We start from the raw sequence: 16460 nt of genomic DNA, 5'->3' as shown, positions 1-16460 counted from the left end.
CATGTAACATACCTATGTATGTTGGTACTTAGAATATAATAATATTAAACATGTAGAACAATGAAGAGGTCATATCAGCTTAATTTTAAAGTAACACCAATTTTTTTTTAGTTTAAAGTTATTAACGCAAGCGTGTTTGATCCTTTTTATTACGGGCAAATCCTTGAACTTTACAATAGGATAATCTATACTAATATAATAAAGCTGAAGAGTTTGTTTGTTTGTTTGTTTGTTTGAACGCGCTAATCTCAGGAACTACTGGTCCGATTTGAAAAATTCTTTCAGTGTTAGATAGCCCATTTATCGAGGAAGGCTATAGGCTATATAACATCACGCTACGGTCATTAGGAGCGGAGTAGCAACGAAAAATGTTACAAAAACGGGGAAAATTTTGACCCATTCTCTTAGGTGACGCAAGCGAAGTTGCGCGGGTCAGCTAGTGGTAAATAAACAAACACAAAGCTTTAGACTTCAAGAGTACCATTTATTCATCTTTATCTGAAAACAAATACAAACAACAGTTCAAACACGAATCTTATAACACAGAAACTGACACAACCATTCAACACATTACCATCATTTGAATCTATCCACTTCTTGTAGGCCGACACTCGGGTGAACAGCGTCGTTTTATCAAAGTTCTTCCCGCTAACCACACCGACTAACAAACTGCGCCCCTGACCGGCCGGGTCTAGGGTATCAAGACACGCTAACGGACCCCCAGAATCACCGCCAGCTACGTCAGTTAGCACAGAATAACTGCATATAAACTGATCCATATTTAACTCCCATAGTGTAGTACATTGATCCCGCGACATCAAATTAATTTGTGCCCAAAGTAATTCCTTTGAAACTTGTTTCCTTTGTCTGCTTGTTTCTCCAAAACCAGCTGAGAAACAATTTCCAGAATAGTCTATAGTCCTCCTTGCTATGACTACTGGTTGTACGTTCTTAGTGTAGTTAAATGGACTGTCTATGAATAGTAGAGCGATGTCGTTTAGAGGGAAGTTGAAGTCCGGGTGCAGTTTTATTTGGTAAATGCTCCGCCATTGCTGATCGTTTGTGTTGCCGGTGTTACCTTGAAAAATAAGAAATGGTAATATGCCTCTTTTTTTATATTTTGAAGAAGTATAATTGCCTCTACATAAAAGAGCGTAGGACAGTCGTTTAAAAAGATGGGTGCTTAATTTAGAAACTCAGCAAAGTTCTATTACTGATTTTTCCGATTGCATTGGATAATTTCCAATAGCCGCGTGAATATAAGCTTGCTGTATTGTGGAAACGTATTACGGCATAAAATAATATCCTGCAAGGCACTTTAGCATAAAAACCAACTTTCAGACTCTGACCTGCGAATTCTGTGACAGTTAATGTCGATTTTATCAAAGGATTGAACCAGAGACACTTACTTAAAACTGCACCATCAAACAACTCAATAAAATTTACCTGTATGTATCAACTTATTATCCAAACTGCCAGCCACAACTCTCATATGATGCAAATGATGATAATAATAAAAATTGTCCAATTCAAAGCAATGGGCTGCTGTCAGAACTTTTTGTGGATGTATAATACTGCCACCACACAGATTAGTCCATAAATTTATATTATTTGTTATTTTAAAGTGCCTTTTTATTGATACAAGGTATGGGAAGTCTCCCTTGCTAGCTTGATGGCCATGAACTATGGTAGTCTTAACTCTGTTTGTTGCGTACTTCAGGGTGGTTATAACTCGCCGGTCTTGGCTCAAAACGGGTATGAATGTTGATAATAAAACGATTGTGATTAACATTAAGATTTTGTGTTTACGTACATTTTGTGTAAATCTGTTTAAATGACGTTTATCTTGTCATTGTGATAGATAACAGAGTAAATATAAAGAGTTGGGGAGGTAGAGTTTTTGTATGTGATATAATAATCTTTGGTACTTGTTACTTTACTTTGTGTCTACAATTTGTTGTTGAGAGTCGAAGAATTTAGCCTCTGGCTAGACAGAGAACAGAGAAAATCACTCGCTACGACTCCTACAAAACCTTGCTTCATTTACAGCCGGACCGCTCTGGTTACGAGTGTAAATGAAGCAAAGATTACGCACTTGACCTTTTTCCAAGATATGGCCAATGTGATCCATGAATAAGGACCCTAGAGGACTGTTTGAGTAACAAAAAAAATAAGCTATAAGTCAAGTTAAATTTTCATTGCTATCAATATGAACTAAAAGTTTATCGAAAATAAAAAGATCATAATAGCTATAAAATATTTATTTAATCATCTTTAAACAATAAATTGTTTTATATAAAACATATTTCGGCATTAAATACCTTATACGCGCTACTTATATTTAGTTTGACACTACTCCACTTGTGACAATATAACGGCTTTTTGGGTCGAATGGCTAAAGGGCAAGTGACTTTAGGCTTAGTGGCTTAAGGTCAAGTGGCTTACGTGGCTTATTAAGGAAATTATTGATAAATTACATCTTATGATGTGTTTTTTACATGTGGTGTAGTGTCAAATAGTGTCAACATTTTGTAAAAATCATTTTACTTGCATAATCTTAATTGGTGTGGTTATCTATACGTACAAAGGGCAAAATATTTATTATCTAAAAGATAGCATACATACAAAAATCATGAAATTTTAATGACAAGAAATTATTACTGACCTCTCGCGTCTTACAATTTTCTTATTTAAAAATCACTTAGTCATAGAAATAAAAAAATCGAGCCATTTTGCAAAAATACATTTAAATGCCAAAAAAAAATACAAATAATTCTCATCTTTGGAAATTACTCGATAATACTTAATTAATATTAAATCAATCAATTTAAAAATAATTATTTCTAATTCCCATACATTCTTCAAGCATTCCATACGATAATTTCAAGACAAAAAATAATTTAATTTAAATTTATTTTTTATTAATTTTGCGACTATAATACTAATTGTTTTAATAACTACTAGCCAGGAAATACTACTATATGATATGAATAATGAGTGTTCAAAATAAAAAAGAACATGTAAAACTGAATTTTATTATTATCATAAATCAGCGGGTTAAGTAACGCTTGGCGCGGTCATTTTATAGATGGGTGACCGCATCTAAACTAAGCGATTGCACGTGAAAAGTCGGTCCCAATTGTTGTCAATTCAGATATTCAAAGGCCTTTTCGGGCGGCTTGAACAACTTTGACACGAACCACTAACCATACGATAAAAAATGATACCGAAAGGGATATTTCTGAACGTTTTTCATTCATGGGGGACTGAAACATGGTCTCCTAAAAGATCATTTTCAAAAGTTTCTTCGAATTTATTTTAACAAACAGCTAGCAAAATCTAAGCTACATTAAAAATGTATCCTATGCGTTTACACTTAAGGTCGATTTTCATACAGCCATAGACTGAAATTTTGCACTATATAATCATAAGACTTGCATTATTTTGAAAGCTAATATTTCTAGTCTACAAGTCTAGAGACAAATGCAATAGAATTGCAAACACTATATTTTCTTGCTTATATTTTAAACTTGAGCCATGATTATGTGAATTCAATGTGTGAAGGAAGCAATTTATACATATTGCTAAATATTTCGAACATTTTGCATAGTGTTTCAAACGTCTTGTTCAACATTTTAATAACTTTGCAATAGGGTAGTTGACTACCAGTCAAATCAGCTTTTTATAAAATGTCAAAAACACATTTTAGTATCGAAATACGACATAGTGACGTCACTATATCGCATTTTCGTTGACTTCAAAAGAGCGTCTAATATTTCAGTCAATAGTAAAATTTAACATTATTAAAGAAAGATTAACAAAGCATAAGCATTCTAGATTATTTTTAGCGAGTGAAAGGGAAGGTTCATATCTGACGGAACATGCGTCGCGTATTATCGGTCTCGTAACGCCAGAACAGACAAATGCATAGAAAACCACTTGACCGTTCACACTCAACCGATGATACGTCGTTGCGAATCCCATACTATTCAGGCTACGCCCGACGCATCTTCCGTCAGATGTGAACCGTCCCTAAGTTAACTGATTTTCTGTTGATACAGTCAACTACCCTATTACAAAATACTGCATAATCTATAGAATATTTTGAACATGTTGCTAAGGCGCGTAGTGCTGTGTGTTGCAAGTTGGTCATTGCAATAACATGATCGGTGCGCAGAGGTAGGTATTGGAAGACAATACGTGTCTTATGCTATCGGAACTAAGGTGCAAACTAGGATTTATTTTAGTTTATAGTACGGTAACAGAGAAACTAATACACATATAATTATAAAACGGATTTTAACGAAAAAGAGCAGTATGACACGATTTCAACAGAATACTAATTATATTATCAGTCGACAACCTTTTAATGGAATACCTTTTTCTTGGAAACGGAATAGAAAAACTATAGTTTCTAGTGTTGAAAACAAAATCAATTCATATCTCCTTCTTCCCAATCTCTCGTTATTTTCTATTTTCCTCTTTTTTATTGATTGTTTTAGAAACGTATATCTATTTTTTATGATTTGTCTCGCCTGGATATCTAGGTATTTTTTGAGCTTATTAATAAGTTCACACGCTTTTCGATGGTACGTGCTAACGCGCTCGAATACGTGCACGCATGAACTTTTACGCAGGTATCAAACTAAAATATTACAAGTGCATTTGATTTTAAATCATTTATTTAGCATTTAATGTCGTTATTTTATATGTAATCAGTTCACTTTACCGTACTAAAAATAATATATTTTTATATGAACATGAATTTTAAAGTTACAACATTATACGTTAGGCGTCCTATGTATAAATATTTCAATTCCAAATACTTTATATTAGTGAGGTTACTCGAATGTGTCATAAGTACGTTTATCATAATTTCACTTATTATACCAACTATTACTAATAATCATGTTTTATGATAATATTGACAGATATTTTAAAAATCGTATTTTTTTCGTTTAGCGTATTAATACGTCAAATACTCATTTTTGATGGTCTATTTGTGTCTGTACATCTTAAAAACGGCTGAACCATTTTTGACACTCTTCTATCATATACCAGTGTAACAACTATCTATAGAGCACAGATAATTTTGTGCAGGCATCAAACCCGAGACACTGCGTATAATAACAGTAGCATAATGACCACTTTAACCATTATACCACAGGTACGGCCGAACAGTTCATAGAATTCTCTCTTACCATAACTGTCAATATTATCATAACGTAAAAAAATGCATTTATATGAAAATAAAAAAGTCTTTCAATAACAATATGAACTAGCTTATATAACTAACTATATGTCTAAAATCTTTCGCTTCATTTACGCTTACTCACTTTCATTACTTTTAAACTTTCGCGTTGCATGTTTTTTTCTATATTAGAATACTAGTATAAAGGCGAACACGCATTTTACTTTAGAATTCCTGACGTTCGCGTTAATACCCGTATTCTAATATAAAATTGATTTCATATTGTTGTCTACAACACTACTTTTATAACGAACATTAGAAAAGAAAGGGGTAAACTTCAGTTTTATTTTGCTATACTGCCGTCCTCTAACTATAATGCCGTATAATGCTGCTAAAGATATTTCAAACCGCAGTTTCCAGATAGTTACGAAACAGCATTGCATATTTCTTTTCCCGCGCCTTTTTATCAAATATCTCGAAACATTGTTTTTGTAGATAACGGCATTATAGTTAGAGGACGACAGTATAACTGAAGTATCTTTCATTACATGATTGCAAAAAAAATGAATATAGAAAAAATGTCGGTAATAGGGTAATTGACAACCAGTTAAATAAGCTACTCCTTATAAAATGTCAAAAACACATTCTAGTACATAAATACGACATACTGACGTCACGATTTAGTATTTGCGTTGGGATCAAATGATTGCCTAATATGTTTCAGTCTGTAATAATTTTAATTTCACAATATTATTATATACGAAAAACATTTACATAGCAAGAGCATTTTGGATGATCATTTACGAATACAAGGATATAATAAATTATAATGTATCGCTAACTATAGCCAGTCAACTACCCTATTAATAGCAAAATGGAAGAAAACCTATTCTTGTTCTTTGAAACAAAATGTCTATTTTGTGTCCTTACAGCAGGCAAAACCAAAGGAAAATACTGTATATTTTAGACAGAAAACATTAAAGTTTGATTTCTTTTTCCTTCGCAAAATGTAGACCTTCTGATTTTTATATTTAAAAGAATAGTTTTGGGATTGTATATAAAACAAATATTTGTATTTCGTGTCAATTATTACATTCATTTAATTATCATTCATAATTACTAGACTATATTAACAGTATATCGAAAATATTTCTGACAAAAAGATTTAAATTTAGACATAACAAAAAATATGAACTTTTTAATAACGGGTAACACTTTTAAGCAAATTGGGGTTGCCACAGTTTTTTATGTCTCAATAATTCAATTAAATGGGCGAAAGGTGACTGCATTTCATTTACCTCTGGCTACGCCTTAGGGCATAACAGGCTTTAAAGTTACACAACAAATATTTTTTATCGGTACTTATATAAGTAGTTAAGTGAAAATATGCCTTAAGAGCACTACATTAAGGTTTTTTTCCTATTACCCGTTATTCCCAAGTTCATATACAACCCACATGTGACACTATATCTGTATATATCTATATCTATACTATATATAATAATATATAAAAGCTAGCGTTACTATGGGAATGTGTCGTCTCACTTGTCCTGCAGTTGCACGTAGTTCGCGGGGAAGAGACCGTACGCGCCCTTGCATAGTCCTTGCCACCAACCTTCGTCGATCTATGAGAATACAAATAATGTTCGTAAATAAGTATTTTGCAAGAATTATGACTAATTAGTATATTACGGGTCAACAATAGGTACTATTACTGATATTTTTCAAAAACGCGATCAATAAAATGAACTACAATATTCACCTTAAAAAAGGCAAGAATTGCTCTTGTGTCGCGGGGACTTTTACAAACCTACAAACAACGGACACAAAATACAACCAGACGCAAAACAATTCCTTGTGGATCGCACAAATATTTGTTCCGTGTGGGAATCTAACACACGACCACTCGACGCACTGGTAGTGGCGTGGCCACCTTAACCGCTACGCCACGGAGGCCGTCAAATCATGTGTAACCAGATCACAAAAGATTAAGATGAAATGCAATAGCATTTAAATTTCAGATAGTTTTTATTTAGGATAGCTAAAATTATAGAATAAGACTGATCTATTCAGTAGAGTAACTGTGACAGAAAAATACTTTTGGTTGTTATTTCTAATCGTAAAATCGTAACCGAACCCAAGGCAAGGTAAAATATTCGAATTATGATTTAAAAAATTGAGTGTGTTGAGAATCGAAAACGAGACGAAGTTTGTCTCTAAAACTTAGATACACATATCTAGTCGTACAACTCACCATAACAATATTAGTGATGATATCGTCGGGGTCGAAGGAGATCTCGTCGGGCGCGGCGGCCTGGTAGTCGTAGAGCGCGCGCGCCGTGTAGCCGTCCTCGTCGTCGGGCTCGCCCTCCCCCTCCGCCCCCAGCTCGCCCTCCCACCCCACCGGCGACACCACGATCGTGGGCTGGCGGCTCAACTGAGGGAAAACGGAGGTTTAATGGTATAAATACAATACACGAAATCACGATTTAATACATTTCGTCATTATTATTTTTTCAACATACTATAGTAAGTTGTCTACTACCAAATAGGCTTATCATTTTTTGTTTACTTTTTGTCTTCTTCTTCTGTGTTGATTGATCTTTCTTTTGATTACTCAACCGAAAGAAAAGGCGATACAATAACCTAACCAAACACCTTACTGTTTGACAAGTCTATAACATAATGGAGGAAAGGAATACTATTATATTATTAGGAATACTATTATATTATTAAAACCAAACGCCAATATTTTAAAGTAAAGACGATATTTCGTCAATATAATTTTTCTAAAAAAGTTATTTTTTTATTTTTTATAGACAACTCCCGGACTAAGAATTGCTCTTGTGTCGCGGGGGCTTTTACAAACATACAAATAACGGGCACAAAGTACAACCAGTCCCGAAACAATTATTTGTGGATCGCATAAATAATTGTCCCGTGTGGGAATCGAACCCACAATCTCCCGACGCAATAGTAGCGGCGTGGCGACCTAAACCACTGCGCCACGGAGCACAATTTATGCTATCTCGGTTCTTTAGCCAACTAAAGATATGTGGCCATAACACTAACCTCTTCTTTATCCTCCTTAGGTTCACCAACCAACGTCACATCCGGTAAATTGCTCTGTCTCACTTCCTCCAGATTCTGATACTCAGACTCCTCTATGGGCGCACTCTTGACCTCCGGTAACGTCACAGCCGGAGGAACAGGCTCCTCTTTAGGCAGTTGAATGGGCTCTGGATGTTTGAACGCTTCAGGCGGCTTGATGATCTCAGGCTGCTTGAATGGTGACTTGATTGGTGCTGGTTCGGGCTGTGGGGTAGCGGGTTCGGGCTCCGGTGATGGCTGTTCCGCTTTTTCTTTTTCTAGGCGGTCTTTTTCCTGTAAGTGTGAATGTTTTTGATTAATTGCAGGATAAGGAGTGGATTGGAGTAAAAAGGAATTGGTTTAGTAAATTACAGGTTTTAAACTAGTTTAATAATGGAACATTCTGTATTAAGAAAGTTAATATGATAATTATCATTAATAATAATAATAATGTAATCTCTTTGTTTAGGGTGTATTTAAGCTCCATTAAATTTTAATTTAAGGTAAAAGTTCAGTTCAAAAATACCTTTTGTGACAAATCTTTGTCTGTTTGTTCTCTCTGTTGTCTTATCCTCTGTACAGATTGCATCGCTTCCTGTCAACAAAATACACACAATACCATTTAACAATAGAAACTTCTTTTGTTTTTTCCTCCATGTAACTGGTTTATTATGAATTGGAAAGGTTTGAATCAATACTAATACTATAAATGCGAAACTCTGCCCTGTCTTGGCTTGCTACACATATTCGGTTCGGCATCGGCCTAGCCGGGCGGCATTACAGTGGAGATGAACCCCATCGTCACGAGGCGAACAAGTGAGTCGAGTCGGTTTTGTTATTCGATAAATATTGCCGAACCGTATATATTTGTAGCATGCAAAACATTTCCAGTTTTAATCCACTGATTCTATTGAATGGAATGTCATAGAGAATGTAGAATAATAGAGTAGATAAATATCACGTGTCAATAGATAATTTTATAAAACAAAATTATCACAACATACCTGTTCTTTCTCCTTGGCCATGTTCTCAAACTTGGCTCTGATGGAGGACGGTTTAGCTCCTCCTATGTCAGGTTTCTGCTTCGTGTAGTTAGTACCCACTTTCTCCACCTCGTCGAACCTGTGCGCTGACTTGTCAACCCTGTCTGTCTCCACGCCGAACTTACCGCCGAAACCCTGGAGAATTACATTTTCTATTATTAACCATATAGGTACCAATTATTTTTGTAATATGTTTACATTAAAATTATATGCAGGCTTAAACCCTTTTAAAAATAAAGTTTGCTAATTTTCAAAACCTAGATTAGGTACTCATTAGGCTTTATTTTGGGAAGAAAGATTTGCAGTAGGACAGAATTGAGTTAATTATTTATTATTTGCTTAAAACACCCAAACGATTGACACAACAAAATAGTTCCAACAATTTTTTTGTTTTTCTAGTTTGGATTTTCTAAAAACTGCAAGGTGATGATTATATTATTGTGTTATAAATATGTTTTATATTTAAAGTAATTTCCTTTCCCTTATAAGTCAAGTATTTTCCAACCTTATAGTCAACCTTATGCTAATGTAATAAGGTCCATATCTTACCTTCTTATGGTCCAGTTGGCTGGCATGCGCGGCAGTTTTCTCCTGATGGTCCCAGCCGAGCGCAGACGCGTCCTGTCTGTCTGTCTGTACGCCGTATTTACCGCCGAAACCTATCGCGTAGTCTGTAATAACAAGTATAGTGTTTATATAGGAAATAGATGGCCTTTCTAAAGTAAAAAGTAAGGAAAAATACCTTAAAAGTAAATTTATTAGGAAAGTTTAAAAAAATCTCTAGGAAATGAATTATCAGAAACATGTTTTGTAGCGTTATTAGGCTACAGCGACCAGCCTAATAAAACCAACCAACTGTAGTTTATTTACAGTATCCAAATGTGTGAATAATACAGCACAAGCTTTATTCATCTTCTTATAACACAGTGGGCGCGACTAGTGACGTGCCAAGCGCAGGTTTTATGAGACCTTATTTTTTAAGCATGGAGGTCAGTGACCTCAACTTACTAAATCGGGAAAATCATTTACTCATATTAACTTTTTGGCTCGACCTGGGAGAGGAACTTAATACATCAAAATTCAAAAGATAAATATACCTTTCTGGCTCTGATGATGTTGCGCATCCTCCCTATGATCCCAGCCCAGCGCAGACGCGTCCTTCCTGTCAGCCTGCACTCCGAACTTGCCGCCGAACCCCACCGAGTAGTCCTTCTGAGACGAGTGCTTCTCCACTTGTTCTCGGTGCTCCCAGCCCGCTGCACTCTGGGGAGAGAAAACATATATTTAGTTATACATTAACCCTCTTATTCATAAAAATATATGAGGTTATGAAAGGCTTATAAAATGTTTTTTTTCTTTCATTCTTAAGCGAAATGAAAAAGAGAAAACGCGAAATTATAGTAGTTTTTTTTACTAAAATAGCTTTATAGTGTGCTTATGAATAAGAGGGTAAGAATCTAACATTACTTTTGTTCTGTGAGGGAACTCTGCACCAGCAGTGGGACAGCAACGAGTCCATTTGTTTTTATTTTATTCATTGATAGTAAAATTATTTAGCGATCACTAGCAGCGGCAGGATGAATGACCCATGTAGTTACATAATGGTAAACAGTTGCATATAACTAACTGTTGTGTATGTTATCATGATATTGAGTACGTACGTGCACGTGCTCTGAAATTTACGTGCGTATACGTTCAAACTAACTGCAAATGTGGATATTGTAAAGATTTGGCAAATAAGCATCGCAGACTGCACAAATGTTACATACATAATTTCTGGAAAATTATAAATTACCTACTTGTTAGCTCTTTGAGTGTACATGCGTAATACATATAAATCGTGAGGAATGACAAGTATTTTCTTGGCTCGGATATAATTAATGACTGGCACTGATCATTTAATTAATATCAGTTGATGATTAGTGTAATTTTTGTCGTTAAAGTAATAGCAACTCACCTTATCGATCCGGTCGGTCTGCACGCCGTACTTGCCGCCGAAGCCGTGCGCGTAGTCAGTCTGCGACACGTGCTTCTCCACGCTGGCCACGTAGTCGTGCCCCACCGCGCATGCGTCCATGCGATCTGCTTGCACGCCGTACTTACCGCCGAAACCTGATAGAAATAACATAAAAGTCTATATAAAAAGATGACTGTTGACAATGTTCATTTAGCATTTCTTCTTTTTTATATATTTTTTTACAATTTGAATAAGCAAATTAACAGTAAGCAAGCTGCATGTGTCGTCAAATCTCCTTGCCGCATCTATCTGTTTGTCTGTCTGCCAAAACTCAAAATCTAGTTAACAGGTTTTTCTGTGATTTTCACCAATAAATAGATTTCACCAACTGCCGAGGACGGCAAGAGATTAAAGTGTATAATTTCTTAAAGTAAAATAATATTTTTAAACTAGACGTACCGGCTCAAAAATAGCTAACTAACATACCTTGTGCATAATCTTTCTGCGACACGTGTTTCTCAGTTTTGCCGACATAGTCGTGTCCTACTGCTGACTTGTCCATGCGGTCTTGTTGTACACCGAATTTGCCTCCATACCTAACGACACAATTAACAAAAAATCATTGAAACTTATACTATATTATGATTTTTTTCATTATGTTAAGTAGAGATTAAAGCTCCATGTAAGATACTGGTATTCAGCTACATCCGGTGAGACTGGAAGCCTTCTCCATCATAGGTGGAAGAAAGGGGCATGTGACGATGAAACGGATAAACTTGATCGTGGGTCAATGGACAATCCTAGGTAGACTTACCCAAATGAGGGCTTCGGTCCAGCCTCATACTGTTTCTTCTTCGCCTGTGTGTCTGCTTGCAGCACCTCTTGTCTCAACTTTGCCATACTAGGAAATAAAAATATATAAATAGCTTTTTATCACTACATATTACAGACGTAACTATGGGGGAGGTTTTTGTGTAGTAGGGGCACAATACAGGCTTATAATAATAACAAAACAATAGTATATTCTATGTACATTTTCGGTATGTTTTGGACTGATAGTATCATGACTAGAGGGTACACTATCGTAGGTAAGCGGCATCGTTCAACCGTATCCACTTAGATGTTAGAATTCCGCATAACAGCATAACTGTGCCTTTTTTTGTGCGACAGGCGGTAGCAGGTAAATTCATAAAAATATCTGAACAAGACTTAGGCCCATCGTACACGAGTATAAGTTCCTACACGAGTCGCGTCGTAAACATTCGTCGTGCAACTGTAGTTGTATAGTAGCAGTCGCTTGAAAACCAAAATCGTTGAGTATCTAAGATTTGCGTAGCCTTGAGTGCGAAGGCCCGTAAGTCCCGCGGCGTCTCTAACGCGCTATACTCAAAAGCTACTAATCTGATCTTCGTACAGTTGGTTGTTAGTAAATTGGCTGAAATATGATGTAGTTCTTTGAAGCTGTTAAACAGTAAAACTAGAGCAGGCTACTAGTTTATTCATTACGATGTCAGCCAGTGCCGGGTCACTTAGTTATTCGCAGTTTTATTTTTACATCAACGATAATACTGTAGTACAAAAGTATATTCTTCAATTATACAATCGGGAGAGCAGACATCACCCACGCACTTCCCTTTCATATAAATTTTAATAATAACTGACAACTGACGCGGGGCATTGGCTTCACAATGTTACAAAAGAGGAAAATTTATTTGTTTGCTTTCAGGGAGGTATGTACGAAACTATTGTGTCTATTTAAAAACATTAGACAGTTGATTATCCTTGGATAACTTATCCCCGGTTTCTGAGGTACATTTAGCGGTAGTTTATCTATTCAACAGCGTTTAAACTCATATAAAAAAACGCTATTAAATAGATAAACTACCGCTAAATGTACCTCAGAAACCGGGGGTTAGAGCTTCAAATTCGCTTCCTTAGGTTATCTACTATAGTTTGGAATTGCAGGGTATTGTGTAATAACCCAGGTAACTGGGTTGTAGAGGTCTATCGGACATGCTTCACGTAAAATACGGGTATCTAGCTGCACCCGGTGAGGCTGAAAACCGACTCCAACATAGTTAGAAGAAAGGCTAGACTGATATTTTTATGCAAACTTAAGCATAACAGCTTGAAATAAAACTATTTATTGATACGCATTCCTTGTCTTTAACTCGTGGATAACAATACGATTGATGCTATTCTGAAAATGCCTTTGATCCTCGCATGTTATTGTATCAATACAAAAAACTAGAAAATCTATATTTTAAATTCTTCCGTTACTGTGTGACTGACTGATGGACAACGCACAGGCGAAACTACTGAGCGTAAACAGTTGAAATTAGGTATGAACATGCCTTAGGAAGTGTAGAGGAGCACTAAGAGAGGATTTTTGGAAATTCCACCCCAGAGATGAAATTCCACGCGAGCATAGCCGCGGGAGGAAAGCTAGTCTAGAATAATTTATAGTTCTACATGACATGTTTGGTGCCAACTAGTACAGAATAATGTATAGAATTTCCTTATTACAATACACTAGTCTTAAGGATAAACATTCTACTGGTTTAACATACACATTTAGTTGAACTTACAATTTGTTATAAATTTATAATAATAACAATGTAACATAATACTATAACATTATTGTATTTCCCTATGTTTAGAGCACTATTGAACTGAAATTATCATAATATACGCTATTATATCTATACTAATATTTTAGACGCGAAAGTCTGCCTGCTATGGTTTGATGGCTAATTCTAATTCATAAAAATATCCTTTATTTCGTAAACTTCGTACTTCGTATTTGAAATAGTCATATATTGCATTTTTTGTGCATTTCGGGAAGGTGGTTGCTCATGAGAAGAAAGAGCAAGAAACGCATGGCTTGCTCTTTAAAAATTTTCATATGTTTGTCACCATTTCTTAAAGATGATTTACTGCGTATACTTAAAAGCTAGATTATTATTGGCCCAATTTTAATGAGAAAGGAGATTGATGAAAGTTTACATCAAATAGTTTATTTTTCTATAAAATTATCCACCAAGTGGATGAATATGAGATGAAACTTTGAGCATGTACTAAATTAAATGGCCAGACTGCATGGCTCTGGATAAGCTACCTACTACTACAGTACTGAATATTATGATAGTTTCATAGACTTGTGGCATTGTAATAGTATAAGTAGTACTTTTGTTAGTATTAAATCCATTAACAGTAGTTATGTCTGTCTTTACTGCAATTTTATGGAGATTTTTATTATAGAATGTCATGATACACCATTAAACTGTCTGTAGTCTAGTTTATGACAAATGTTTTTGTCTATGTTTAATAAATAGTCTTTCTAAGGGCTAGTATTTCTATTGCCAGAGAGTAAATCTAACCCAAGAAATAGTTTATAATGAAAGTTATGGAAACTCTGGCGAAAGAATAGTATTAATTGTGAAAATAAGCTTCCTCTTTTTAGACAATTTCCTGGTACAATCTAATCTTGTGACAAGCACACATTTACAAACATACAAACAACAAATACAAAGTACGACTGATCTAATGCTACTTACTCTATAGCCTCTACATTTCTGCCCGCAGGTCCCCATCGCTGCTCATGCTCCGTCACATCGTTCACAAAGTCAGGGTCTGTCTCCCAATCATCAGCCTCCTCCATGGCAGGAGGCTTTACGTCTGTTGCCGCTTTCCACATCTAAAATACAATATTAAATTAACTCTAACTATTTATTTCATGACACATAACACAACAAAATTGATTTTCATGTTTTGGAAACTAATTTTACAAGTATAAATATACTTTTAAAGTTTCATAAGTACTTTTATTTATATTGTTATAATAATATAAACTTGCTACATCAACAAACTAAATCTTACTATTTTAAATACAAAAGATTATGAGAATGGATGTATGTTTGTTACTCTTTCATTCAATAGCTACAGGTCCATTTCATTGAAATTTGGTACACTAATAACTTATGGCCTGGAATAACACATACTTTCATTTTAGTCTTTTAATATGGTGAAAGTAATGGGCAAAACCTAGTATGTTATAATAATATGTGAAGAAAGAGTATAAATTGAAATTTCTTGGATACAAAGGAATTGTTTAAATACTTTTTGAAAGTATTAAGTTCCTAAGTTCCGAGTGCAGAAATAACACAAAATATGACTCATTATTAAAAACTACACATGTGACAAATTTTATTATAAACTCAGCACAAGTAAGTAACACACAATATTGTGTTAAAGATAAACATTGCTTCAAAATATTATATCACATGAGTCATCTATGTCACTATTGTTTCCAACTACTTACTACAGTGTTTAATAATATAGTAATACATTGTAGTAATAGAAAAATGGATAGTAAATACATTTCGTCACTGGGGGAAGGTAAAACCTACCATTTTTGATGTTGAAATGATTAAAACGAATAATACAGCTGACACAATCAGTACTGAAATAAGTCGTCTATCTATTATTATCTTGACGTTAGATAGTGGTTCGTACACACCTTACAAATTTCTAATCAATTAGACTAATCTGTAATCAGCTTTATTTACTATACATTTTGAATAGTTTTCGTTAATTGTTCTATCGATTTTTAGTATAAAATACGTCGTTTCTCATACAAATAAGTGTTGTATTGTGTTGTAGTTGTGTGCTATTGCATTATTAATAAAAAAGAAAGCGAAATCTCACCTTTTTAAGCCGGTTTTTCAATTACACGAACGTACAACGTTTTTCACTTGTTAGCGCGATAAGTACATTCCAGTAAGAGAATAATCCTCCTAATTAGATGAAAGGAAGATTATTCAGCGAATAACAGTCACAAAAACACAACAGATGTTATGTTTCGATTTATTTTCCCAAAAAGAAATAGGGCGATACCCCGCGATGCGTCACACAAACCTGACAAATTGTAATTGACGTTGACAGCTTCTGTCATGTCACTTTCTCGACAGTTTCTTAGTGTTGCCAAAGTATGCAAATCGTAGAAGATATAGTTATAATAGGAGATATAAATAATTTCCTACTTATAATTTATTCTAATTTCTATAGTAGTCTTGGGCTCTAAAAAAACTGTTATTAAATGAATTTACATTTTCTCTCATTTCTTTTTACCTTTCTGCAATCCTTTGAGCATTGTAATAACACCAAATCTAATATACCT

General features: G+C 34.8%; 2 protein-coding genes across 3 annotated transcripts; both read right to left on the bottom strand.

The window, feature by feature from the left end:
• Positions 1-484: 484 nt before the first annotated feature.
• LOC142982350 (trypsin-1-like) lies at positions 485-1792 on the bottom strand. The gene is made up of 3 exons (XM_076128813.1): positions 1447-1792; positions 575-1078; positions 485-498 (listed from the first exon to the last, which is right to left on the bottom strand). The coding sequence occupies exons 1-3, from the start codon at positions 1790-1792 to the stop codon at positions 485-487; spliced, it is 864 nt and encodes a 287-aa protein (XP_075984928.1).
• Positions 1793-2246: 454 nt separating this feature from the next.
• Positions 2247-16211, bottom strand: Cortactin (cortactin). 2 transcript variants are annotated; one of them, XM_076128425.1, is made up of 12 exons: positions 15989-16211; positions 14839-14978; positions 12096-12182; positions 11768-11877; positions 11282-11436; positions 10422-10587; positions 9874-9995; positions 9286-9459; positions 8808-8876; positions 8264-8575; positions 7446-7628; positions 2247-6816 (listed from the first exon to the last, which is right to left on the bottom strand). In XM_076128425.1, exons 2-12 carry the CDS (start codon positions 14976-14978, stop codon positions 6733-6735), a joined length of 1602 nt encoding a protein of 533 aa, XP_075984540.1. In that variant the 5' UTR covers positions 15989-16211; the 3' UTR covers positions 2247-6732. The 2 variants fall into 2 exon arrangements, with proteins under 2 accessions (XP_075984540.1, XP_075984539.1); XM_076128424.1 differs by lacking the exon at positions 15989-16211 and adding an exon at positions 15691-15761.
• Positions 16212-16460: the final 249 nt, after the last annotated feature.

Source organism: Anticarsia gemmatalis, chromosome 21, assembly GCF_050436995.1.
Source record: "Anticarsia gemmatalis isolate Benzon Research Colony breed Stoneville strain chromosome 21, ilAntGemm2 primary, whole genome shotgun sequence".
NCBI classification, from domain to species: Eukaryota; Metazoa; Arthropoda; class Insecta; order Lepidoptera; family Erebidae; genus Anticarsia; species Anticarsia gemmatalis.
This window is presented reverse-complemented; position numbering and strand designations above follow the sequence as displayed.